Genomic DNA, 26,515 nt, shown 5'->3' with positions numbered 1-26,515 from the left:
GTTCAGGCACTAGGGAGCTGCGAGTAGAAATTATTGACGTTTAGCGCTAGTGAGTTATGTAGAGTGTCGCTGACTTCTACCCATCTCAACAGCGCCAAAACAACATCCTGAGGCGTGCTAGGCAACCTGTATATATGTGATCATGGATCTGATATAGGAAGTAACACGTACTTGTGAGTAATGGACCATCGAGGGCAGACAAAATAGCATCACTAAAAAAAGAAAAACTGCTCGGGGTCATGACGGCGGCACTTGAAGATCAGATGCTAATCAACGATTACGATTAAGAAGAATGAGAACGCCCTCAGTTACTACACTCATAAGGAGTGGAGCAAAGTAGAATTCACCCATCTAACCTTGGAGGTGATAACCTGCACGAGGTAGTAGCAAGGGCAAAGCGAAGAGGTGAAAAGTTTGCATTGGTGTTTGAGTCTAGTCACGATTTGAACAACAGCATGAAAAGGCACACACCCCAATGTAAACGAGGTCAGAGAAGTAGGAGCTGTGAGTGGAAAGATGGACTCCAGAGACGCGAATGGTGATCGCTTGCAAGTTGAGTTATTGCATATGAAACTCCGAAGCCAATGCTGCCAGCATCAGAACAAGGATGATACGCGACTGCCTAGGCACATGTTACCCAAGAGTTTCAAACACGGGGCGTGCACTTGTCAATGAAAAATAGCATCGGCGGGTAGAGGAGTGGCTCTTGAGCGTGCAGAAGGGGAGGAGAATAATGAATAAGAACGACCGCCATGAGTGAGCGGGATATCGATGGCAGATGACAAGGGTAGCATTCATCTCTGCAGCAGTGAGGACATCTGAGTCGCCCGTCTCAGCGGCCTTGGACGTTACAACTCATCTGAGGAAAGGACGAGGGAGAAAGTTGGCACTGAAGTATTTATAGGTCAGCGAAGATTTGAAACTCAGCTTGATCGCAATGTACAATGTGCACTTGGAGCACGCGAAATGAGTTGGATGGACGCCGCATGCTTAATTACATCGTATGATCTCGAGAGTTTTTGCAATAAAACACGTTCCAGCATCATGGAAATGAGGAAGCACAGAGACAGCATGGAGAATCTCGTAGTGAAGAGCAGCTTTGATCTGTATTTGTGATTGTTTGGTATACAGGCGGTGTTGCTGCACGCATTGACCTCGAGGAGTGCATGCTCCAGATTATAATTTCATAGCTCTTAGATATCGTTTCTACCGTCCTTCCTTTGTTCACTATTATCTACCAACTGTACTTTTTTAACTGAAACACTCAGATCAACGTTTTACGATGGTCTTCAGTCTCTTCACTCGCAAACCCGATTCACCGCCCAACGCCCAACTACACACACCCTCTCCCTCAATTTCCCACACTGACTCACCAGTGCCCCTCTTGCCAACTCCACCACCCAATTCCTGCACTACCGAGACCGAGCCCGAACCCGAGGTAACAGACCCAACAGCCCTGTATGACCTCGTACGTTCCGTCCCTCCCCAAACCCTACACGCATATACCCTTGCCCACCTCTCCCCAACCTCCGATCCCCCACTGATACCACCCTCCCCGCGCATACTCACCGCTCTCACCCATTTCTTCCACGAACTCTCCCCGCCGCCACAACTCCATTGCGTGCGCTGCCACTCCTCCTTCTTTGAACTTTCAAACACAGACACGTCCTGCCGCATTCCACATGACGATGAAAGCGCACTCGTCGATCGTGCTGCGTATGAAACGTTGTGGGGCTGCTGTGGAGGGAGCGTGGAAGGGACGGGTGATATGGGTCCCCCGGATGGGTGGTGTTATGAGGGAAGACACACAGTGAGTATTATCCCGTCTTTAAAATTCAAACACTGATTCCAGATATATAGACGGACACCAAACGCGCACGATTCCGTGCAGATTCTACAATCCATGACGATAAATTATTCTCCTGCGCTGCGAGTGGATGTCATGGCAGGAAACGCAAGCGAAGTGCATCCGTCTCCAGCAATGACCTGAGCGCCAGCATAAGGAAGACAGACAAAGCCAATGTAAACCCAAAAGCAAACGACGCTTCCTCGCCCAAGTCAGCCCGCAAACCCACCTCAAAAGCATCAACATCCAGTAATACACCCAAACCCCTCTCCAGATCCAGTACACTCGTATCCTCAGTCACGTTCGTCCAACCACGCATCAAACCCCTACCCAAATCCAACCTCCACCAATCCCACGTCGCATCACAAACCGTAGACGCCGTTTCAGAATCCGACACTGACGAACAACCACGCGAGTCAGATACACCTGCGCGTCCTACTCGAGAACGCACAAGAACGCGCCCTACTTCTGACGAACGGAAGACCCGTCTTGCTGCAGATGACAAAACGCGCACTCTTGCTGATAAACCACGTACGCGCAGTGCAGCACGAGAAGAGCGTAGTCTTTCACGCACGAGAACAGTCATGAGAGGCGGTTCTATCCGTGTGCTGCGCGAGAGGGAAAGGGAGAAAGAGAAGGGGATAAACGAGTCGGATGGGGATGATATGGGACGAGGAAGGGGAAGAGAGGTGAAGAAGAGAAAGGTGGGTGTATGAGTCGTTTGTGTTGAATGTGCGGCGTGGATGGGTATGAATGGCATATAGTATTATTCTGGTGTGTCCCTTGTTTAAGTCAGCGGACGAGTACGGCGCTGGCAGTTGATATATCTCATAACCTTCTTTTTGTATGTTACTACCCCACTATATGCGGAGATCCACCAGTTGTATCTATCCTAACTTAATCGATGTGCCAGACTGCTAGGAGGTCATCTAGGATCTACCCTGCATGAAATCTAACTGTTTAAATCGCCCAAGCCAAGTGAAACCACGACTGGAACGAGCTCACCATCATTAGACGCGTCTCGAATCTCTTTCCCACCGTGCACCACGGAAAGATACACAGCGCACTAAACAAGAGCCTTCGCCATTCACCCCAGACTCACGAAATCACACGTCTCTACGCCGGAGACACGCCACTCCTTTCTAACCAGAACTAAAGAAAGAAAAAGCAGACTTCACGGGGAGGAATCCATCGCGTACGAAGGATGAGTGTGAGGATGAGTATGCGAGCCTTCAAAGGAGGGATAGGGCGCTTAAGAATCCTTCCATCTTCCGCGGGCTTTTGCGATTCAGCATATCCCGCACTAGCGGTATATCGAGTATATTGGGAGTGAGTCTCAGGCTGGCGAGGCATGGAATGTATGTGAAACTGAAGGGGGAGATGCAGGATTTACTGGGTGTGGTTTTGTAGAAGCTCATGGCTGTGACTAAGTAGCCACTTCTTTTGCTTCGTGCTGGACGTTAAAAACTGCATCAGCGAATTAAATCAATGACTGGATAGGTTTGGGAAGAGGTACTGTGACAACATCTGTCTCCTGTTCTTCTTCCTCAAGTTCGTCATCATAAACTGGCTGTGGATCTTATCTTCTCCGTTCTCTGAAAACAGCTGAGCAAAAGATACGGCATCAAATACAGAACGAAACATCGATGATATTCATATGCCCAACATCGAACATCTTCACACAGCGCAGCCAAATCACAAGCTCATAACACCAGAAGCTACACCACAAAATAAGTAGACAACAACCAGCCTACAATTCTCACCGCAAATCAATCTCAACCGTCTCCCCAACTTCCTCCTCGCCATCATCAGATTCCACAAAACTCTTCCGGATCTCTTTCTCCACCGGAGGTGGGGGAGGAACTTCTACACTAGATGGCACGACCACCGCCACGGGCGTCATCTCATCTTCATTTATACGGTTTGAACCTGCCTCGGGCTCGGACTTGGGAGTAGGCGGTTGTGTAGGAATAGAGGGGACAGGTGGGACTGCTTGAGCCTGGGTTTGTGACGGCGGGAACTTGAAATTCCTATCCATCGTACCGCTGCTCTTGTGCTTGAAGTCAGAGAGCGGAGGTTTCGGCGGTTGTTCCTCTTCGTCCTCTTCCTCGTCGATCGGCCGTTGCGGCGCTGCGGATGGTGGTGTAGAGCGGCGTATTGCCGGAAGACTTTGACGCGATGCCGAGTTTTTGTGAGCTGCGCTGGAGCTGGGGAGAGAGGCTTGTGACATCGATTGGGGACGCTGGGAGTACCCAGCATTTGTGGGTGGGGTGACGCCGAGATAGTAGCCAGAGATGGGCACCATTCTGAACAAAAGGAACTGTCAATGAGAAGCTCATGGATAGATAAAACGCGCATATACGTACTTCTTTTCGCTATGGCACGCTAAAATCCACTGCGGTTGAACCACAGGGATGCTTAACTGCAAGGCGCGTTGATATTCTGCACCTGGGGCTGCTGCAACACCACCAGTTGGTTGCGCACCTGAGGGCGTGACCGCAGGAGTAGTGCACACGAAATGAGTGGTGTCGATTTGAATTTTGTCGCTCCACTTTGCGCGCATCTCTTTCAAAGCAAGCTTTGCATTTTCCAGCAACACGCTGTCTGTAACATTTGCGAAGCAAACTGAAATTCCGCTTGTGTCTGCGATCGTGTGCGTGCGCACGCGGATGAGGTTCGAGGGATAGGTTCCTGCGGAAGTACGGAGGAGGAGCTGGAAAGTGTATTGGGTATCTACGGAGAGACCAGAAAGCTTTGTGGAGTAGTTGTTAAGTGCATTAGGAATCGCGGCAAGGCGTTGGCCGTTCTTGTATATATCAAGCGAGCGTAATTTCGCGGTGGCAAGCTTGATGGGAGGCCATTCGAGCGTGACGGAGGTTTGGGTGACATTGCGGACCTGACATGACAACGAGTGAGGCGGACTGAAATAAAGTGGATGCTGCTCACCTCAAGCTGCGGATTCTCAGGTGAGTGACTTCCAAACGTCTCTAAGATATCTTCTTGAAGCGACCAGAATTCATGGTCTCGTTTCCGCTCCTGAGCCACGTTCTGGTGGACCGCGATGCTGACTATGGAACCAGTTGTTGCTCCAGGAGGAAGTAGTACTGATGGAAATTCTATGAGGTGAGCTCGGTCGCCCAGGAGGATCTGCACCGCGTCACTTTATGTTTGAGTGACGTACTGAACTTGGACTTACAGCCATCCCCGCATCTGGATTCAATGATATGAGTCTTATGAGCGCATCGAGTGCGAGTTACTTACCAAGCTTTCCGACCGTAAAAGTGAAACTATCCTGCGCTTTCGTCATGGTTGCTCGTCACGGCGAACAGTGTTGAAGGTATGTGTTAACGTGGACTGTCGTGGCTGTGCAACATTATTTCGATTCCCTTATTGGGTGATAACGTCTGTCAGAGAACCTTCGCATGGGGGACGTTCTACACTTTGTCGCAGAGTTACAGTATCCTCCGAGTTGTCCTAATCCTAGCTGTATAGAGCCCAAGTTTAGCTACCTCGGCCTTTCCATGGAGTATTATTCATAGTAAACCTTTCTATGTAGTATTGGTCCCGGCATAATTTCCATACCTTTCACTGATGATCAATACTACATGGGAAGATTCAGGTAGCTAACTTGGGCTCTATACAGCGAGGAGTACTAGGACGAGGATGCTCTGCGACAAGGCGTAGAACGTATGTTTAACCGACGCGGCGGTGGCCAAATCAGGAAATATTTAGGTTCCGCGTTTACGAGAGGACGTCCGTCAAGTCGACGTTGACAACGACATTTTTGAATTGACCAGACCTAAACCGGCCATTTCACCAACGTAGCCCTTATCTTCGGATGTTCGACTCCCTCTAACCAGGCGCCCGTGCCTGCCACATGTGCTTGCGTCAAAATGATAAAAGCTGGGTCAACCCGAGCCCAATCCTTCCTTGGTCTCTCCTGGACGCTGACCAGCACTCGGAAATCTCTGTCTTCGGTTATCCAGGCACAGCGTCACTATGTCGCGTGCTTCTACGTCTTCAGTGACCAAAGAACAGCTGTCGCCTGTTGCCAATCCCAACCCACACTCTGTATTCAGTGTCGTACGACAGAAAGTAACTACGAAGCATGGCTGGCTTGGTGACTATGATTATCGATGGCTCTGTCTGCCATCTCTTCCTACAGCTAGATGCAAACAACCGCCATTTTATGGTATCGACGACGAGCTCCCGCTCGTGCTGGCTATGACAAGCGGGTTGCAGCACGCACTCGCGATGCTTGCAGGTCTCATTGCACCACCCATCATTTTTGCCAGCTCCTTGATGCTGGACCCTGCCACATCATCCTACATGATATCAGCTTCACTCATCGGATCTGGTACGTCTGATAATAACGAACTTACACGCAGAGCTGATTTAGAAATCAGGCATTCTAAGTTTAGTCCAATTGTCACGCATGAAGTTGTGGGGGGGCTATTATCTTGGTACTGGGCTTTTGTCCGTGGTCGGGACAAGTTTTGCTACGCTCAGCACAGCAAATGCCGTATGCGTGCCTCAGTTCTGCCCGTGCGACATTATTGATGAGGTGGATAAACCCAGATTTTCAACATGATGTACGCCAACGGTACATGTCCTTCGACGACTGCTGCGGATGGCACTATCACGCGAAGCCCATGCCCAGATGCTTATGGGATGCTACTTGGTAAGTCGATCCTGACTTCCCGGTGACAGCTAATTTACCGACGTCGTGAAGGCACCTCCCTTATCTGCGCATTTTTAGAGATCGGATTGTCATTTCTTCCCCCGCGGGTTTTGCAACGAATTTTTCCTCCCATGATCACTGGTATGATTACACGGCTCGGCTTCGGTCTAAAACCTCACTTATCTCAGGCACCGTTATCCTCATGATCGGGGCATCTCTCGTCGGGTCTTCTGGCATCCTTGACTGGGGTGGTGGTTCGAATGGCTGTCAAGCGCGCCCAACTAGCGGGATCTATCAGCTATGTCCAACAGTTGGGTCTCCCCATGCTTTACCGTATGTCTGACGCATTTGAAAATATATATATTAATAACGCTTTTATGACAGATGGGGCTCTCCTCAGTTCATAGGTCTCGGATTCCTCTCTTTCGTGAGCATAATCCTCACAGAACTCTTCGGCTCTCCATTCCTCAAGAATGCGAGTATCATCGTTGGGCTTGCGGTGGGATGCATCGTTGCTGGCGCAGCCGGGTACATCGACGGGAGCACTATCACAAGTGCACCTGCAATCACATTCTTATGGTAACATATCTATTCTTGCATGTTAACACGAAGTTTGAATGTTGGGCAGGGTATATCGATTCAAGATTAATGTGTACCCACCAGCTATTTTGCCAATGCTGGCAGTTTACGGTAGGCATATCTCCCTTACTTGGGACAGGCTGGCTAAATGAAAACCCGACGTCAGTGTCAACGACAATGGAAGCTATTGGCGACATAACTGCTTCTGCGGAAGTATCCCATATCCCTGTCGAGGGAAAGGATTTTGATTCAAGAATACAGGGCGGTGTTCTGGTTCGTCTTTTCATGGACATCGTTACCAATGATGTTCTGATCTATGTTGCAGAGCGATGGGATAGGAGGATTTCTTTCTGCCTTGTTTACTGTCACTCCTCTATCGGTATTTGCTCAGGTTTGACAAGATCTTCTATCATTGCGATGCTTGGTCTCATCTTGTGCTTGGCGTAGAATAACGGTGTCATTTCTGTCACTCGATGTGCAAACCGCACAGCAGGAAGATGGTGTTGTGCCTTCCTCATTATCTTCGGTTGCCTCGGAAAGATCTCGGGGTTCTTCCTCGCAAGTGTGCCTTATGTCTCGCTGGTCCTCTTTCAGGCACTTACTATTTACAGTACCCAACCCCGTCTTGGGCGGTGTGACGACGTTCCTCTTCGCGAGCGTCGCCGTCTCGGGCCTCCGCGTTCTTTCCTACGTCAAGTACACGCGGCGCGACAGATTCATCCTCGCTGCAGCACTGTCGTTCGGCATTGGGGACCTTCTCGTGCCCGACATCTTCACTTATCTATTTGATGGTGTGAATAACCCAAGTAAAGGCCTTCAAGGGTTGTTTGAGAGCATCACGATTGTGTTAAGCACGCCCTGTCAGTCGACAAGTTTCATGCATTGTTACTATCGCACGATACTAATACCATTGATGATAGTTTTGGTATCCGGCATCGTTGCCTTGGTGCTGAACCTGATACTCCCGCAGGATATGTTACCGCAGGACGAAGATAAGGGGGAGGTGGAAGTTGCACGGGATTTAGAAATTCAGGCGGTAGAACAGGAGCGAACGATGTGATTCGTACGGCGCACGCCAGTCTCAACGTGGATACATTTGCACTTGGTGGTTGAACATTTAATCTCATGTGTGTTCCGTGAGTGAGTGAAACAGTTAACATGTCTCTGTGTGTGGTTGAATCTGCAGGAAAGGCTAGAAGGTCATGATATCATCGAATTGATTGCTTATCGAAAATTTTACCCCGCACTTTCCGCTATGTGCTACTGGTGTGCCGGCGGCGCTTTTGTATGTAGTTCCTTTCCCCCCGCTATTGGGCTAGCAGCCGGTGGCGGGGACAACTGTCCTAGCTTCAGATGTTGACGTGATTTTGCCAACCACCTTCTAGTCCAGCAACGAGTGAGGTCATCAGTGTGGGTTTCTCATCGAAATCAATATCCCTTCATCTAAACTGTATACTGCATTCTGGGTCATCCATGGCCATCCTGGACTACTTAAGGACTGCTTTTCCTGTTTATGTCCTGGTATGAATCACCTGGATTTTTTCGATTAGTTCTCAGTTCGGCTCATTGTCGTTCCGCATTTTTTTTGTGCCTCCAGGTACGTGCACTGATCATTTGAAATGTAACATTGCCAAGGCCCAACTCTGATGTGGAACAGGACGCGATAAGCAGATTTCTTAACTCGTGTCAACGGCATTTTTAAGATAGTGGGTATTCTGTATGCCCGGGTGGCCCAATAAGTCAGCCGGTAGTGGGTGAACACATATCTCACTCCTGGAAGGCTCGAACGTCCTCAACGTCAGCACAAATATGCTGTAGTGCTTGAGGTTTCGAATTCCTGACTACCCGGCAGAGAAATACTATGTTGGGGCCTTCTATGTCTTCAGTAGCTAATGAATATCCGTCGCCTGCAGCTGATCTCGTCTTGCGCTTAGATCTGTATTCAGCGTCGCATGACACAAAGTGACTATGAAGCACGCTGGCTTGGTGATTATGATTGTAGATGGCTCTGTCTACCGTCTCTGCCATTACACCGTCTATAATCTTTTCCACTTCCTTGGCGCTGGACCCTGGCACGTCATTAGCTTCACTCGTTGGATGCGATGTATTTGATCATGATCAAGTTACCTCATGCAGAGCTAATTCTGGGATCAGGCATCCTAAGTCACGGTCTAGTTCGACTACTTGTTGGGACAGAATAACAGTGTCATTCCTATCACTCGCTGTGCAAACCGCGCAGCAGACACTGTAGATGGTGTTTTTTCCTCATTCTCTTCCGTGTCCTCGGAAAGATTTCTGGGATCTTGTTCCCAAGTATGCGCTGTGTTTTGTTCTTCAGGTGTACTAACCATTTCCAGTACTCAATCCTTATCACAACATTCCGTCGCCGTCTCAGGCTGATCTCCATGTTCTTTCCTTCATCAAGTACACGCGACGTGCCAGATTCATCCTTGCCGCAGCGCTGTCGTTCTGCGTTGTGGACCTCCTCGTGCCCGATATCTTTACCTTCCTGTTTGATGGTATGAGCAACCCAAACAATGGCCTCCAACAATCGTGTAAGCGCATTGAAACCAGTGTCTGTGTTAACACATAATTGCCATTGCCTTAAGGCTGTGTCGTTCGGACAATGGCCACTGCATGAGAAGGCTGCACTTACTTGATTTAACTTGGAGTGCAGGGCGGTCAAAAAGCCAAGTCACCGACACCTTAATTCTGAAGGCTAGTGCGTCCATGGAATGGCAGGTCTCGACTCTCCTGAAACGGGGCTGTTATTGAAGGAGACCTGCCATTTTCCCGCCACCTTTAAGCAGTGGGGCTTCGAGCAAAGTTCTCCAACACGTTATTATAAATAGTTAACACTAAAAAAACATCGTGGGTCTGTTTTAAGTTTGAGAAGTCTAGTGGGATAGTGGTGTGGAGGACTAGTGATATTGACGAAGCGCTCGGCATGGAGTCTTCATAATGGTCAAACTAAGAATGAGGATAGGGAGGGAAGAGATCGATGGGAACGGATGAGTGAGACATCTTTGGGTTTCTATGGTGGTCTTCCTTTGCGGCGGGTGTAGTGGAACTTCATCTTCGGCAAATACTGAAATAGCTAATGCGATCACCTCGTCCAGCTCCTTCACCCGGTCCAGTTCTTTGATAAGCTATCATCGTGTGTGGCATTTATCAACAAGTGGATCAGCATGCCTGAGACTTCTGGGCGAGTATCAATCCATTATTACATCCGCGGGGAACCTCGGGAAGCAGATTCAGAATCACAAATAGTCCCCGCACTGAATTTCGATAACCTCAAGCTGTGGATGGAAATCAGCTTGTACTGGAGTCCTTGAAACAGGGAAGAGCCTACACTTTTCGTGTCCATATCAAATGTGTAAATTCTGTCGTCATCGATCCAAAATACAATTTCATCGTCCTGCGGAATGGACTTTCTGCTCGACACGACATCGACATAAGCCAAAGACGTTGTTACCAACTCTCCCTCTAAGTCTATCTTAGATGGCCCTCTCACCACTCGTCCTAGGCCTTGCCGGTGCCGAACAGCTAATGGACTGAAGTCCATCATATGCAATCTATACTCTATAGTAGGGTCGTACGGGTCATGATCCATGCTTCGTGCAGCATGCTGGGACTGCCCTCAAGACTCGACTCCCGCCAACGCCAACACCAAAGCTGGAGTCATGCTTGAAAATACGAGTATTTGAAGGGCCCCAAATCTTCCAAGGTATTGCCGTTGCCATTTCTTCGAAGAAGTCGAGCTCGAAAAAAGTGCTAGTGGAAATGACAAAAAGGGCCAAAGGAGGGGCTGCCAAAAGGCATAGTACTCGATCACTAGGGTCTGAGGCCCATGTTGTGTGTTGCATCCCCGTCTGTGAGATATGTGCGATATTGTCCGTGGTAGGAAAGCATTTGACGGCATCAACTATGGAAGGCAACAAGAAACATGCCAGCAACTGCGGTGCCTGGGACATATCCTCGATTGAATAGATCTTCAATTTGTCGCTGGCAATTAGCAATCTGTTGTTTCCGAGGAAACAGGAATCAATTGATTCCTCGAGCCCGTAAGCGAATAAAGTGTCCCTGAGGATGCACTAAATCGAGCATCAACCGTTAAGTCTTTTCTGAGAGGGCTCACTCACATTGGACGTTGTTGAATGTTGCCAGTCCCAAATCTGCAACCATAATAGGCTCCTGTGTGGATCATAGAGTCGCAGGAAATGCCAGAGAGCAATATGCCTCCCCAGACCGTCAAGCCTCCAACTCTCGCGCGTCTGGGTAATGCTCTGACGTCTGGGAAGCCCCTGCACCGTAGAGAGTGTCGGTCCAACAGCTCTGGGGTGGGAACCATCTCCATCCAAAGCCAAAAGGTCGATATAGGCACCCGATTTGCCAATGATTTCGTATACGACAGCAGCTAGGTTTTGCTCTGGGTCGATGAGTACACCATTGTTGTGTGCATTGGGAACTGATAACAGCGATTCAAGACAGTGCCATTCACGGTTGATTCCTTGTTTTGTGGGCTTTGGCAGTATTGAAGATATCTTGGCGAAGCCTGGGCCATTAGCGTGGCCGAGGCAGAGATGCCCATTGGAGACAAATGTTTTCTCATTTCTAAACCTTTCTGGTACAACGACTGTTTGGACAGGTCGAGTGTCAAACTTAAACCATGCGTGAGCTTTGTCCCTCAGGAGTCGTAGGCGCTCTGAAATGGGAGTGTGGTTGTGGGCTCCGAGACCGACAGGGAGCAGTTGTTGACCACCGAGTTCAACAATGTACTGAAGCTCAGAAGATGACAAGTATGTCTGATGAAGACCTTTACATACCTGTAAGATGAGTGTCAGTACAAAATCCCACTTAGGAGTATCGATGGCAACAAGGGAAATGATGCTCGCGGACGTACATCGAAGAATATCTCGGTAAGAGAGGAAGGTCAGAATGCAAGCATGGAGATCTTCAGCGAGAAACAGAAACTGGGGCCTCGTATCCTGATTCATGGTGATGAAACTTGAAAAAGAGACCAGAGTCCTGCAGGATAGGGGCTTTGAAAATTTGCCAATTTTATAATTAGGTGAGAGAGCGTATAAGTCTTGGCTCTCGCTTCCAACCATGCGACCAACCGCGTCTGATTAGTGTCAGGTCCACTTGGAAGGAGAAAAAGACTCGGCATTGGGAGATGAGATGAAAACAGTGGGAAACTTGCACATCACTACTAGTTGTTCGAATTCTTACTGTCACCCGGAATCAGATCACATGATCACTTGAAGCTGTGTATGAATTGACAGCGGTCTATCTTACGAGATCTATTCAGATTACGTAATCAGGTGAAAGTCAATCCGAGTCCCGATGTTGAAACGTTGACATGTCGACAGCTGATTACAACCGCTTTCGCAAATTTCTGACAAAGGCCATCTGGATTCTGTCTCTCTTGAATTTGCCCATACCAGCCATGTTCGATAAGCCCGTCATAGTTACTGACTCCAGAAATTCTTTCGATGTGCAAAAGTGGCCTCGAACTTCACAAACTCGACCATCCATGGCACGAGCGTCGAGAACCACATATGGATAGGTGTACTAACATAATACAAATTGCCTATCACAATGGTATGCAATTTGTATTATGTTAGTACACCTAGTGACCTACATGCAACATATATGATGGTTCCGTGTAGAATTGCGTGTGCTAGAGTGGAAGCACGAACTGGTGGGGTCATCTAGTAGGTCATCGACATACCGATCGCCATCTTCAACCACAGGAAATCCGAGAATCAATGTGTCTTCGAGTTGCCGATTCAAAATCCTGAATTCAACGTTCAGAACTTCAACCATACCTGACTTGGGATGAATAGTAAATACCTATTTGATGATCGTTAATCAGAGTTTGAAACGATTGATTATCTTCAATGCTAATGGCAAATCACACATACCTATGATGCTGACAACCAGAAGAGATCAAAGGAAGCCTCGTAACCGTAGGATCTCCGCTACGAACGTTCCAGGGAACAGAAGCTCAACATGTCACCGGGTGAAATACTACATATTTGGGTGACGACTTAATCAAAATTCGAGGGCATGGCCGATTAGGTGAATCAGGTGAACGTTTGAACCGTGTATGTCGTCTTCTTATCAGGCTCGTTGACTGATGCAGAAGTTGCGGCGACACGGCTTGCACGCATGACCTCATTCGTTTAGATCGTCAAGCAAGGTACTTGTGATAATAGCCTCATGTTTTGTGCGTCTAGCGAGAAGTTGATGCTCTGAAGCAGATTTAAAACGTCCCATCACATGCACATCTGCAACTTCGAGCAAGACGTCATTCCCCCCCCAACCCCCAATACACACACCCATCAAATCCACCTCAACTGTGCTGCAACTCCACTAAAATGGTGGCGCTCATTCCAAACACCACACCCATTCGATCATTCGAAGATCACGGGGATCGCGTGATCGCAGTCGCGGTTTTCCGCGACGAACGCATGGTTACAGGCTCGTATGACAGAATGCTTCGCCTGTGGGACTTTAAAACAGGTGTAGTGGTGAAGAAAATGGAGGGGCATCGCAGTCGGGTACGGGCATTGGCGGTATCGCCAGATGGGAAATGGATAGCAAGCGGTGATGAGAGCGGAGAGCTCATCGTTTGGCATGGACAAACTGGGGAACCATGCAGTCAAGCAACCGATCAAGCCCACGTCGGCTGGATATTTTCGCTTCACTTTTCTTCGGATTCCAGGGTGCTGGCCAGTGGATCATCTGACGCCACCACGAAGGTGTGGAGTACATCAACGTGGCAGGGGCCACAATATTCACTCAGTTGTGGTGGAAATGTCCGCTGCGTTCAGTATTCGCCGCATAGTCACTATCTTGCGATTGCAACGGACCACAATGTCCAAATTTACCAGAAACCATACAATTCAAACTATCGTTACGATTACAATCTTCCACCATTCCTGACTCAGTTGATGACAACGATTAGTGGGGCATTCAACTACTCGCTCGCGTGGGCGCCCGATAGCTCACGGCTTTTCTTGGGGGGCAACGGGACTCATCCCACCATACGAGAGTGGGATACATCGACCTGGCAGCAGGTTGGTGATCCATGGAAGGGCCATTTCAACAATATCCACGCCATGTCTCTGAACTCTGGCGGTACTCTCCTTGCCTCCGCATCTCATGACAACCGTGTCCGCCTCTGGCGACTCTCAGATCGACGAAATATTGCCATATTTAAGCACTCTGGGAAGGTGAACTGCGTCACGTTCTCTGCGGATGACAAGCACATCCTCAGTGGAGGTGTGGATAAAAAGATCTCAGAGTGGCCAATATCAGAAGACGCTTTGCCAGAGGATGGTCCCAATGATGGCCTTATGAAGGAGCAGGCGACGTACCAGGTAAGTTTGCTTTCATTTTCCCGCCTATTCATTATCTAAACGTCTTTGTTATGCCAAGGCTCAAGGCTACTCTGATTTCAAGGCATGTTCCCATTTTTGACTCCTATAATGCAATCTGAACATGATTTATATAGATCCTCGCAATCAACTCGACAGCCCGCAACGCGTGCATGGTTGGAGACTGGCCTACTGCTGAAAAGGCGCTAAATCTAGATATTGACAATGACATCAACGAGCACATCGCCTATGCCAATTGAGCATTTGTTATGGCGCGAAAATGTGACTGGGATCAAGCGCTTCAAGATGCATTTCAGGTGAGACTGACTGACCCATCATGACCTCCTTACAAGTGTTAACTTTGATGGCATAGTCCGTCAGCATTCAGCCATCGTTGGTAGGCCATATCTCCAAGGGCATTTCCCTCTGCGGAAAAAAGCAGGTTCTGGCCGCAAGGATATCATTTGACCTCGCATCCCTGTTCACGAACGGAGATTTAAAGACCGATCACTTCCTTTTCTTGATCAAGGCACGTAATATTTTGCTAACATACTCCATCCTTCATTACGATTTTAGGCCGTTGCATTGTTTAATGCAGATGAACATCAAGAGGCAATACTGCGCATTGGAGAGCTAGTTGCGTGTCCCAATGTGGACCCTGTTGCTTGTCGTATCGTGGAAGTGAGTACCATGCGCTCGATCACACCAGGTTCATGTGCTCTCATTTATTTTTCTTGCTCTTCGTACACCAGGCCTACCTACGCGTCCAACTGGGAAATATTGCCTTGAATGGCGCGCGTCACAGCGAAGCTGTTGAACACTTCACTGCCGCCGTCAATGCTAGCACTTTCTTTTACAAATCGCCGATTCATTTGATGTACGACGAATTTGTCGCGGTACGCTGATATGACGCAACCCAAAATTCTTTCGTTCTCAACTACGTGTTTTTCGCAGCTCTTTGGCTGGGACCTCAAGTCCTTGTGGCAAACCGCAAACCAGCAACAGTGCTACGCACTGTTTCGAGCAGGTAGTTTTGGAACAGCCATCGAATCTTATCAGTCCACCATGGGTAAGATTGATGAGGATATGAAGGCCGACTTACGTGCTTGGTTCACTGGTAAGTATTTCAATAACGTCTCCCCGTCTCTCCGTCTATAATCATCAACTGCGCTTCACTCAGCCCTCAAGTAAGATCGAAACGTGCTCTATGCTTCCCATGGAGATGGTGCGCTCGCAGCGGGCGGTTACTCATATAGTTTGAAACAGGGATCCTCGAGTAGTTTTCATTTGTGCATTGACGGTAGCTGTATTGCTCAAATAGCCTTTGGTGCTCGCGTCACAATATACTAGCTCACTTGAACATGTTTACCCTGTTTCTGAATGGCTTTACTGTCACTTGAAACCACTTCTTAACATTGTCTCGTGTCTGTCTTGACGTTTCAGGCAGTGAGTTAAGCGCTATCATCAGATGTGCATTCTAACTTCAAGTTAGTACTTGAAGAAATACCTGCATGTTGAGAAACGCATTCTACAAACTAAAGGAGATGTGGCACTTCCAGTAGCAGTTCAACGAGCACGCTCAACGCGAATCTCTAAATGAAATGATATCCAGAAGAGATGGTTGCGTGAATGCAAGGTATACAGTAAATCATGCAAAGGACCAAAACGTGTAGTTACATCAAATTCCCTTCGCTCCTCCGGTAACAAACTGGACAACCCTGATGGATTTTAGCCCGTACTACAGAAGCGCTACCGAACAAAATCAGAAATGAGAAAAATGTAGATGTATGAACTTACAAAGCTATCTTAGCGCTTACTCCACTGGTGAGTATACTCATGCCTTCACTGGGCTCCTCGTGGTTGTAAATGTCTGTCATGCCATCTACGCAGCTGGCATGAACTACGTGATGACACAAGAATAACAAAAGAAGGTCTTGTGGTGATCGTTGTAGAGGTTGTGTACATAGCACACAAATTGTTCTTGCTAGAATAGGCGTCGGATTTATCAATGACGCAGGAGTACAGCAATAAGTTATCGCACATTTCATGAAGAACCCGCTATTCTGGCCCTTTGAGCGCGTCTTGGCAAGGTCGGAGCTGTCACCATTGAGAATCGTTTGACATCCCTCCATAAGGGAGATTTGAAGATGGAAGTCATGGAGAATCTTGATCAATGCTTCCTTGAGGCCAGGAATTTCCAACCCGTTCTTGATCCGACGAATCAAACGGATGGGGTCAATTTCAGCTCCGACGTTTTCCAGTAGACCGCGGATGAAAGCTACAAAGAGTAAGAGCCATGCAGAAATTGGGTTTCATCAATCGCTTACTCGGACGTGTTTCAGAATATTTGAGAAGGTCTTCCCAAAGGTCGTCATCACTTTGCTCTTTAGCGAACTCGATGGCCTATATTTGCTGAATGTCACTCTTTGCTGGCCTTCATCTGCCAAATCACGTACCATATGCACATCGCCTAGGCGCTCAATAATGAGCGTCAACGCCTTCTTGTTGTTGCCCATGCGACCAAGTAAGAACACCATCTCGGTTACAAGATCCCTGTTCTTGCACTCGTTGTACGCCTGCATGATGTCAGATAACAATGTGACCAGCTTCAATAAATGACGCACCGCCTCAAGATTATACGAAGTGCTTGCCCGAAGATAATCAATCAGGCGGTGTGTTGCAAACTCGGCGAACAGCGTAACCTGTAAATGTATATCGATACAACAGGCATTCAAACTCGTATTCACTGGTGGGCTTACCTGAAGATCGGCGAACTCGGACCCAAGCTGAGAGTCCTTTTTAAACAAAGCACCTAGGTAAAGGAAGAGATAGAAGGGGCGATCACGGAGCTGCTGAACTACGCGAACGATCTGTTTAACTGTTCAGACAAGTGAAAAGACAGGAGAACGTGATCGCACAGGTATAGAATGGATATGATCCACCAGTAGAGCGATTGCTTCGCTGGAACTTGCTTCAGCTTCTGTGCCTTCTTGTTTCCGCTTCTCAAGAAGCTCTTGATCAAACTCGATCAACAAGAGCACTTGATCTTTCACATCGGTGAATAGATTATGCTCCCGGATGAGTTCAAATACATTCTGTCGTCTGAGGCGGAGGAAAAACGGGAGGGCTTTTCCGTATTGTCGATTAGCAGTATAACTGGAACCGAGATCAGCGAGAACCAAACAACTTCATAGATTACACAAACAGCTCAGCTAAACATTCCATGAGAATGACAGCTTCAGGTGCGGGTAAGTTTCTTGAGGATGATGATGATGATGATGGCGATCTGTCAAGTTCTGCTTGCACCGCAACAATGACGGCGGTTACATCATAAATCGACTTCGGCCACTCCTTGATAGTGCGCATTAGAGACTATGCAACAAATCAGTGCTAATTACGTCCAGGACATTCACATGATATACCTGCCTATCATGCACAAGGAAGTGCGCAAGAATCATCTCATAGACCAGGTGGCCAAGTTGAGGTGCCTCCGTGGGGACATGAGGAATGATTGCCTGCGAAAAAAGAACAGCTAAGCTGCGTACATATGGCATTACAGGGTCACCGCACCTGCAGCTGCTGACTTTGAGCAAAAATAAAAATCCAATTTTCCCAACGTTCGACGTCTGTGCTACAGACCGTCGGGCAAAGGCTTGCAGCCTTAGCATAGTTGCCTGACAACATTTTAAGCTGATATCTGCAGAAACGGTATCAAACGTGGTTTTACCTTCAGCCACCAAATGTCTAATATATCGCTCTCCTATAGCGATAGGACTGATCTCAGATTGATCGCCATCCGCAGAGCATTCTTCATCATCAAGCTTCTCTACTTCTTCGAGAGCTTCGTCATACCGCTGATGATCTACGAGCCACAAGATGTGGTCCTTCCTGTCCCTGGGCCGCACGATGACAATATCTTTGGGGCTAACTACGACGTAGCATCTTCCCGATTTCCCTGGCGAATTCGACCCGTCGACCTCCGCCATCACATAGTCGTTGCAATTCCATGCTTGATAATTCGTGACACCAAGCACATCGGCCGATAGCTCTTCACCTGTGTGAGAGATTATCCGTAGTTCAGGGCGCTCAGCTGTTTTACGAGCTTGTCTTGTGCGATCTTCCGTCATTTCGTCGCCATATGTATCTGGTGCTTGGTAGGCCAATATCAAAAATGATGGCGGCGTTTTTTCCTGCACAGAGGATCCGTCCTTGGATCTTGGCATCGAGGGCGAGTTTGATACAATCCCTGAGATCATGCAGTCAAGCTGGAATGCGGCGGTGATCTCAACGATGAAAGGAGGTTGATTAGAACTGCCTGATGCGGTTGCAGTATGAGGGCGTTCCCGAATGTGCGCGATCTTTATGCAGTCCGCCCATCCTATCAGGAGAGTCGTATCATCTTGCCAATGTAAAGTGCACTTGAAAAGGTCCGCACGAGGGCTATCAGCTGGGCGCTCGATGAATGTGATGCGCATCTGGGACTGGGTGTCATGGATCTTGACGCCCTATTCATGGACAGTGTAAATATGGCCAGGATATATCAATGCGAACCCACCAAATCATTCGCCCACGCAATTAGGCGTTCCCGCCATCGTACATGCCACACTGGACCTTCACCAGAGTAGAGGACTGTTTCCTTATGCCCCAGCCAGCCTTTTTCTCTCAGTACCAGTGTCCCGGCCATGCCTCCGCACACAAACGATCGAGTACTTTTCTTCGCAAAATTAGGTTCTAGTGCTACAGTTCGGATTGGTCGCTTCATGTCGAACATGTATGACTCATTGGTCGAGAGGGATTGAATGACGACCTGTCCTAATTGTAAAGTTATTAGAATTTAATGGCCAAGCCGGAACCCACCCCTACCGTCGATGGAGGCAGTCGCGACGAAGTCCGCAGTACTGTCAAACTCTGTATCACTCACTGAAGCTTGATGGGGTTTATATGACTTGATGCGTTTACCCGTTAAATCGACGATGTGAACAATACCATTGTGCGTTCCAAGTGCCTAGATAATTCGGGGTCACTGAGCACTTCTTTCCTACCCGCGTTAGAGTGAAAGCTTTACCAGAAGGTTATTTGATACCGCGAGGGCAGAAGCCGAGTCCTTCTTGAGGAGGTCGTTAATCGCCCCGCTCATACGCTCATATTTTAGAGTTGGTTCATCCTCCTCTTCGTCTTCGTAGTCATCCTCCCATTCTTCATCGTCCTCCTCCCCTTCCACTTCCTCTTCATCCTCCTCCTCTTCATCATCATCATCTTCCTCTCCGCTTTCAGACTCGTCCTGGCCGCTTTCAGACGTATGGGTTGCGTTCTCTGATTCCACGTATCCTGTGTCTGAGGCGTTCTTGTCATCACTAGATGAGTTCATCTGTCGCGGTTCTGCCTTCGTATTTCCATTGGTAGAATGATGAGTCCCGTTCAATGACAAGGGCATGTCATTGGTATGGTAATCATCTGCGGAAGGGTTGCATCCGTTCGGTAAGACATCGGAAGAAAAAAGACGGGTGTCCTGCCAAGGGTCAAGCTCTGGGCCATTTATAGGAGGTGCGTCAGCCATGAATAAGCTCCCAGCAGGTTTACAAGCGTAGGGTACAATTGAAACTACCAAGACCAACTACTACTTCGTAGTTCCACTGTACATCTGCAATAGGCAAAAGACTGTTTGCACATGTTAGAACTTAGAACCCAGAGGTCAGTGGTGCCAAATAGAGCTAATTTCGCTTCTTCTTTGCCCTAAACCAACCCTACACCCTGGCGGCTCGCGCCAACGGAAGCAGATAGACTTGCGCAGATGAGCCCCGTGATGAGGAAGTGTTTTATTTCACCAAATATTGGGTACAGCCTCGGCACCCGGATCACTAGCCATCATAAATGAACGGCGTCCCCGATTCAGTCTCCCAAGAAGAAACGACGAGCTAAAGTGGAAAAATCGGACCTCGAACGAGTGCGACAATGATATCATTGGTATTTCATTGTGTGGTCTAGAGCTATGAACTCATATGTTGTCATTTTAGTGGCATCGAAAACACGCTGGTAGATTGCTCATAGCTATGATACGTCGCTTTACCTAGCTATAGCTATGTCCCCGCAAGTTGTATCCACAATGTACAATCCCGCGGGTGACTCGTACCATCGGAAGACCCACCCGTGCTAGCATCCTGGCCTCCCTTTATCATTCAGTGACTATGTATGTACCTTTTAGACCGTACCTGAACTCTGAGACCGTCCCGAGCGGAAGATCAGCTGATCATAGGTTTCTTATCTTGACTACACGACCTGAAAATCTCTATATTAATGCAGCTTTTGAAGTTTGGGGACAGTGATATACAGCAAACATACGTGGAATGGGCAAAAATGCGCAAGGCATCTTCATGAGTTGCGCTCACTGGGCACCGCACATCGTTGAACGGCTTCGAGTGAAGACGGTAGGGAAGAAGATAATTATAAGCTGGTACTAGGCCTCTTAGATCTCATCTTTTGTTTCCGCAGTTCGCTCTCACGATGTTTGTTATTCTAGTCTCGTTCGAGCGCAAGGCTGGTCACTGAGTGACCACTCTGCTACCCTCTTCTCAATACCATGGCTAAACTGCTGAGTGTAGCATTAGGCTTCTTGAGCCAGCCATTCAGTCATCTTTCCCAGCTATCGTTCTTAGCTGATTCTGTCTGGGTAAACAATGGTCAGGTTATCACCTCAGAGCTCTCCAACTCTATCCAAGAGACCCTCGATGTTTGGAACATCACTGGACTATCTGTCGCAGTTGTTCCGAGATACGGTGAACCGGAATTTCATTCATGGGGAAACATGACAGAAGACGGGGACAAGACAACAAAAGACGTGCGAACTGCTCATGTTTCTTCTTGCATGAGCTCTGAAGCTGTAATTTCCAGACATTATTCCACATGGCGTCTGTGTCCAAGGCTTTCTGTGTGAGCGCTCTTGGAATTTTGATGGACGACTATGAACATGGAAGAAACGTCACGCCGCTTCCTCCCGCTCTATCGGAATTTAATTGGCACACCTTGGTACAGGATATCCTTCCGGGAGAATGGAAATTGATGGATGACTGGGCGTCCGAGAAACCAAATATGAAGGACATCCTCTCTCATGTGTCTGGCCTTGCTGGGTAAGCTTGACTCAAATTCTTCAATGCTCCAGCACAAGATTTTATTGAGCCTGAGCTAGCCATGACTTCTCGTATGGACCACACGACAGCCCGAGAGATGATGTCTTGCGAATGCGCCATCTAAGGCCATCTTTTGAACTGCGGGAACAGTGGTCGTACAACAACAAGGTAACGTAGTCTCAGCAAAGCGCTAAATGCATCTTCTTAATCTACGAACAGATGTTCATGACGGCCGCACATATTATTGAAACTTACTCCGCACAAACATACACCTCTTTTGTAGAGGATCGAATCTTCACGCCACTAGGAATGACCTCTTCTACGTTTTCACCCGCAAAGGCTGTAAAGACTGGCAGATTCACTCAAGGATGGACTAGCAGCGGCAGACTCATACCTGAATGTTTCACAGAAGAGATCGTAACTCTGGTGGCCGGTCCAGGCGGTGTGATTTCGAGTGCCGTAGATATGGTAGGTGTTTTTTCCTTCGTTCTATTTACCAACTGAAGACGTTTGTTGCAATCCAGTCGAAATGGGTTGCATTGTGGCTTAACAAGGGCGTGCACAACAACGTCACAGTCATACCGCTGTCTGTGTATGGAAACGCATCGCAGTCGTACTCCATAATCATCGGCGCCTCAGTTGATCCCGAGCTCTCGATTCAGGGGTATGGGATGGGATGGGGCAGGTACTCGTACCTAGGCCACGATGTAACCAATGTTCATCTGTCATTGTGCATGATGACTGATGCCGGAGTATCAGATCGTATATCACACAGGGGGGATGCCAGGATTCTCTACACAAGCCTCATTCCTTCCAAATGACAATATTGGGGTCGTCGTTTTTGCCAACGGCCGCGATAAAGCAACACCTGTGATGAATATCTCCAACCGTATAATTGATGTGGCTCTGAAACTGCGGTCAAAACTATCACCACCGATGTTCGTTATTTTCATTGCCAAATCCCTTCCCTTTGCTCAATTATCACCGTTTTAGTAAACCCGACACGTCGGAGAAGAAACTAATCACGCCTCCAAACGAAAATGTCGTTGATTTGGAACTTGCACTTGAAGAGTTCACAGGCACATACACCAACGCTGGATATGGCGCCATCACTTTTTGCAGTCCTTCCAGCAGCTCCTCGTATTGTCAAGATGTGATCTCCGACTTTACTGCGGTGGATGCAGGAAAGTCGACTGCTCCCCAGTCGGTTCAGCTGTTCGCAGCATGGCCTCGCATATGGTCATCTCATATTCGAGGTGTGCATCGGTCCGGAAATACATTCGTGGTTCATCCCACCTCGCTGTTTCCAGAAGGATATGGGCGCGACACTACACCCTTTGAGACATCGGAGATAGGCTCATCCGAGGCTACGGCAGAATTTGTCGTGGAAGATGGAAAGGTTGTTGGGTTTGGCTTGGTCGGGCTGGTGGGCCAACCAACGAAGAGGGAGCGGACGTACACGACTGTGAAAGACCAAGCTGAGGTTTGGTTCGATAAGGTGTTGTAAGCTCGTTGCTTACCTGAGTTCCCATAATCAACATAAATACTGTCCGCGATAATCAAGCTTGAGCTTTGATTATCACTGCCTTTTGGCCTAATGGTCTGGGCGTAACTGTTAAGGGACGACAGTCTTGACTACTTAAGTGGAACCTTGCTCGGGGAAACAGCAAGGAACACTAAATGAATCAGGCAAAAGTAACAGGACGAAACTGTGGATTCTTTGAGCGTTGTACTAATGGTCCATGGATATGTGATGGTAGGTAGGAGACCCGAGTCTAGTCTGAATAATACAAAAGAGGCAGAATATAAGGGGATGGGTCACATGACATGTGATAATGTAAGCATGTAGTAAGCGGTGAGCTTACACCCTCTCATTCTCTGAAGAATAAACACCGGTGTCAACTTCTTCCTGCGTCGTTCGTTCTTGTTTGTCTTCTTCAGACCTCGAATGATCATCTTGTATGGATCTGTCTTCTTCTGACCTCATATGTGTCACTGTGGTGAAAGAAATAGTAGTCAGCTAGATATACCAACTAACTTATCAAATCCTAATGGGTGCGAGTGCAGTACTTCAACCCAAGGGGACTGCTATTGAAGCACTTCCTTCTAATAGTGTGAGGGAAGAGAAAGGAAGAAACTAAGGTCTAAGACCTGAGATATCCAACCAACCAAAGGTCTGAGTCCGAGAATGTCTGACGCGATATGGGATACTGATGGTACACCCGACATGAGATACTGATGAAAGACACCAACGTGAGATACCGATGAAAGACACAGATGCAAGATACCGACGCGAGGTGAGGAGTCCAATGCTGATGAGCAGCAGGTAAGTCTAGGCCGAGGTAAGGAGAGTCCAGGTATAACTAGGTATGACTAGGTAAGACTAGGTATGGGTTGCTGACGTAAGACTACCGGTAGCGGTCTGGATCTCACAAGGCCTAGGTAAAGAAACCTTAGATAGAGTGCACTTAGAGCGGTCAAGGCACGTCCGATGATCAAAGCAAGGGGGATCAATTGCACAATCAAAGACTAACTAAGGTGACTCCTACAATGGTACCAGGAATGTCCGAGGAAGGGAAGTAAGGGATAATATGAACTTGAGTCCTATTTATCTAACTGCGTGAATGTCCGGAATCGCACAGGCAAGAGTAGTAGCGAAATGCGAGGTACTCGGGTCGATATGTAATAAGGCTCGCGAGTGCTGCGGCCATGGGAATACATGTAATAACGCCTGCTGTTCGTTCAGTAACAGTAAAATAAGCTTAAAAGGCACCAATGGAGATAGGTGGACATGGGTAGGACATGGGAGGATTCAGTACCGATGGGACGGAACGGTTGGCCGAGGTGCGCGATGGCCGATCTGACGAGCAAGGGACGGTTAAGACAACCCTGGCTCTTCTGCGAGAGACTGAGACCACGGATCCGTATCGGCCAAGTCGGACATAGACCGGCGCGACATAGGTGAGTCGAGTGAGTCGAGACTTTGCAAGGAAGTGGTGTATGGATGCGATGTGGATATCTAGGCTGCTTGACTCCTATAGCGAAATGGGGTTCTGCGAGGCTAGCCCGAGCTTGAACACCACATCGTGTTGTACTCTTGTAGTACATGAGTTTCTTCCAGTTCCTTGCCTGGAACCAATACATCCACTTCAGGACTGTAACGACACCATCGGACGAGATATTGCAGTCCGCGTCTGTGTGTTCTCTTATCCAGGATCTTCTCTATTTCCCACTCCTCCGCTCCGGTCTTTGTCATGATGGGTCCTGGCCATTGTAGCTCCCATGACGGGTAGAGTTCATCAGTAAATTACCAGGCTCTGTACAGATCTGTACAGATCTGTCCAGAGCACCAGGTGGACAGCTTGGTCCTTACTAGCCAGTTCACCACAGTAGAATTTTCTCTGTCAATCTCTGTACAGATACTCACAGAGCCGCCCAATAGCTACCAAATAGGTTTATTATTTTCTCTGTCATGCCTGTAGACCTCTGTCCGGGTTTGTGCAGGTACTCACAGACTGCTCAGAGGGTGTTCATTATCAGCTGCTTATTTGAATCGGATACAATAGCACACAAAAATCATGATATAATTGAATCAGTGAAAAACACAAAACCACTAGTAGTAAACGGTGAACGGTAAACAGTAAACGAGAAGTAAACAAGATATGCGAGAACATGATACGACGGTTGATCCTGCGGAAAACAGTGCCAGGAACCTCAATCAAGCTGCACTCGTAGATTATGGTGCTTCGATGTGTTGATGCCATCGTATTTGCATGCCTCCGTCCTTGAGAAATTTGTCAGCGTCGAACACTACAAAAAAAAAAGGCCTGACCATCCAGCTTGAGCCCATTCACGAAGCTGATGCATCAGCTTGGGACCGTGATAAGGGTCGTTCTTGACATTTTCAAGTAGACTGAGCATTGCCATGTAAACAGACTCATACTCCTTGGTGGTAAACTTTGGATAAAACTTGCCATTGCCGTGTTTCACGAGGCCTTGCAGGACGCAATGGAACTAGAAAAAATGTCAGAACATTTGTGAGAGCGCATCATTATTGAGAAAGTACTGCTGTACAAACAAGAGCCAAACATTTCAATGGTACCTCTTTCCGAAAAATACCTGGTCGCCTATGAGCAATGCGATAAGTTCCAGTATACATGAATAGAATGATAGCTTCATGGAGCGCGGGGTGAGCAAAGTTCCTCGTTTTCCCTAAATCGTTTAGTCCATGGTGCAGAAACTTGCCATTGTCCAGTAATTCTTCAGCAGCGGCTTCAACCCAAGCTGCGTGCTCCTGAATGGGAATGTCAGCTGGCAGGACAAGGCCATACGTGGAAGGTGCAATAGCGATGATGATTTTTTCAGCTCAGAACGCCAAGTTGCCAGGTCATTGTACAACTAGAAAATAAATAAGATATGAAGCGTACGACAATGTATATGCACACCAGCCTTGCCATGTCAGGTTTGTGTTCGGGCCACACACCTGTTGGATGCTCCAAGTCAATTGACTATCTTGAAGGAAACAGGGACTTACCAGCGTCAACTTGGTGGCCGTTTTTGAGCCATTGCACAAGGGATGCAGAGAGTGATTCAGTGATTGAGACCGGCATGTCAACAACAAGGCTTGGAAATGGGTTTTCCAACGCTTGCTGGGTATGACACTCCCCCTTCGCATCTTCAAGAAAACTCCTCCAGCGTGAACTATACCAACCCAGTTGTGAAGCTTTGGGCCCTTCATCATTGGATCTGGCATCCAGCATCAATTTCAATTTCAATTTCCGATTCCATCTTGCCTTTGGTTTTGCCTTCGAATTGGGGGCATCTACCTCACCAGCACAGAGAAGTTCTAGAAGGGCGGGGTCAGGAAGGCGGGGATGGCCGTTTTTTCCCATGGTGAACT

General features: G+C 48.0%; 8 protein-coding genes across 8 annotated transcripts; 3 read left to right on the top strand and 5 right to left on the bottom strand.

Annotated features, from left to right (window-relative positions):
* Positions 1-1,282: 1,282 nt before the first annotated feature.
* Positions 1,283-2,004, top strand: DFJ58DRAFT_610590 (uncharacterized protein; the record flags this gene model as incomplete). The annotated part of the gene is made up of 2 exons (XM_041380871.1): positions 1,283-1,810; positions 1,861-2,004. Coding segments are annotated over 2 exons (672 nt in total), but the record flags the coding sequence as incomplete, so codon positions are not given.
* Positions 2,005-3,475: 1,471 nt separating this feature from the next.
* On the bottom strand, positions 3,476-5,196 carry DFJ58DRAFT_701660 (uncharacterized protein). The gene is made up of 5 exons (XM_041383606.1): positions 5,108-5,196; positions 5,043-5,056; positions 4,793-4,993; positions 4,213-4,742; positions 3,476-4,152 (listed from the first exon to the last, which is right to left on the bottom strand). The coding sequence occupies exons 1-5, from the start codon at positions 5,151-5,153 to the stop codon at positions 3,606-3,608; spliced, it is 1,338 nt and encodes a 445-aa protein (XP_041245419.1). The 5' UTR covers positions 5,154-5,196; the 3' UTR covers positions 3,476-3,605.
* Positions 5,197-5,491: 295 nt separating this feature from the next.
* DFJ58DRAFT_913186 (xanthine uracil permease) lies at positions 5,492-8,346 on the top strand. The gene is made up of 13 exons (XM_041395309.1): positions 5,492-6,203; positions 6,253-6,368; positions 6,425-6,527; positions 6,579-6,668; positions 6,716-6,860; positions 6,912-7,106; positions 7,156-7,217; positions 7,273-7,379; positions 7,432-7,497; positions 7,554-7,668; positions 7,718-7,966; positions 8,027-8,246; positions 8,298-8,346. The coding sequence occupies exons 1-12, from the start codon at positions 5,846-5,848 to the stop codon at positions 8,164-8,166; spliced, it is 1,746 nt and encodes a 581-aa protein (XP_041245418.1). The 5' UTR covers positions 5,492-5,845; the 3' UTR covers positions 8,167-8,246; positions 8,298-8,346.
* Positions 8,347-8,873: 527 nt separating this feature from the next.
* DFJ58DRAFT_840235 (uncharacterized protein) lies at positions 8,874-9,838 on the bottom strand (the record flags this gene model as incomplete). The annotated part of the gene is made up of 3 exons (XM_041392596.1): positions 8,874-9,195; positions 9,455-9,683; positions 9,763-9,838. The coding sequence occupies 3 exons, from the start codon at positions 9,836-9,838 to the stop codon at positions 8,874-8,876; spliced, it is 627 nt and encodes a 208-aa protein (XP_041245417.1).
* Positions 9,839-10,708: 870 nt separating this feature from the next.
* DFJ58DRAFT_726398 (uncharacterized protein) lies at positions 10,709-12,103 on the bottom strand (the record flags this gene model as incomplete). The annotated part of the gene is made up of 3 exons (XM_041385361.1): positions 10,709-11,200; positions 11,249-11,884; positions 11,933-12,103. 3 exons carry the CDS (start codon positions 12,101-12,103, stop codon positions 10,709-10,711), a joined length of 1,299 nt encoding a protein of 432 aa, XP_041245416.1.
* A 3,858-nt stretch (positions 12,104-15,961) lies between these two features.
* On the bottom strand, positions 15,962-20,123 carry DFJ58DRAFT_780870 (uncharacterized protein). The gene is made up of 15 exons (XM_041389760.1): positions 19,557-20,123; positions 19,355-19,496; positions 19,047-19,303; positions 18,219-18,996; positions 18,062-18,165; positions 17,914-18,006; positions 17,697-17,863; positions 17,410-17,647; positions 17,251-17,361; positions 17,116-17,193; positions 16,948-17,067; positions 16,819-16,894; positions 16,533-16,769; positions 16,289-16,475; positions 15,962-16,240 (listed from the first exon to the last, which is right to left on the bottom strand). Exons 1-15 carry the CDS (start codon positions 20,046-20,048, stop codon positions 16,165-16,167), a joined length of 3,156 nt encoding a protein of 1,051 aa, XP_041245415.1. The 5' UTR covers positions 20,049-20,123; the 3' UTR covers positions 15,962-16,164.
* A 945-nt stretch (positions 20,124-21,068) lies between these two features.
* DFJ58DRAFT_658335 (beta-lactamase/transpeptidase-like protein) lies at positions 21,069-23,122 on the top strand (the record flags this gene model as incomplete). Its single annotated transcript, XM_041382021.1, has 7 exons — positions 21,069-21,326; positions 21,380-21,615; positions 21,675-21,783; positions 21,835-22,083; positions 22,140-22,322; positions 22,375-22,553; positions 22,609-23,122. 7 exons carry the CDS (start codon positions 21,069-21,071, stop codon positions 23,120-23,122), a joined length of 1,728 nt encoding a protein of 575 aa, XP_041245414.1.
* Positions 23,123-25,329: 2,207 nt separating this feature from the next.
* On the bottom strand, positions 25,330-26,507 carry DFJ58DRAFT_726394 (uncharacterized protein; the record flags this gene model as incomplete). The annotated part of the gene is made up of 5 exons (XM_041385360.1): positions 25,330-25,399; positions 25,448-25,629; positions 25,694-25,909; positions 26,043-26,098; positions 26,150-26,507. The coding sequence occupies 5 exons, from the start codon at positions 26,505-26,507 to the stop codon at positions 25,330-25,332; spliced, it is 882 nt and encodes a 293-aa protein (XP_041245413.1).
* Between the last annotated feature and the right edge of the window lie 8 nt (positions 26,508-26,515).

The sequence above is a fragment of the Suillus subalutaceus genome (genome assembly GCF_016647625.1).
Source record: "Suillus subalutaceus strain FC151 chromosome Unknown DFJ58scaffold_35, whole genome shotgun sequence".
NCBI lineage: Eukaryota > Fungi > Basidiomycota > Agaricomycetes > Boletales > Suillaceae > Suillus > Suillus subalutaceus.
Note: the sequence above shows the minus strand (reverse complement) of the source record. Positions and strands in the feature narration are given on the sequence as shown.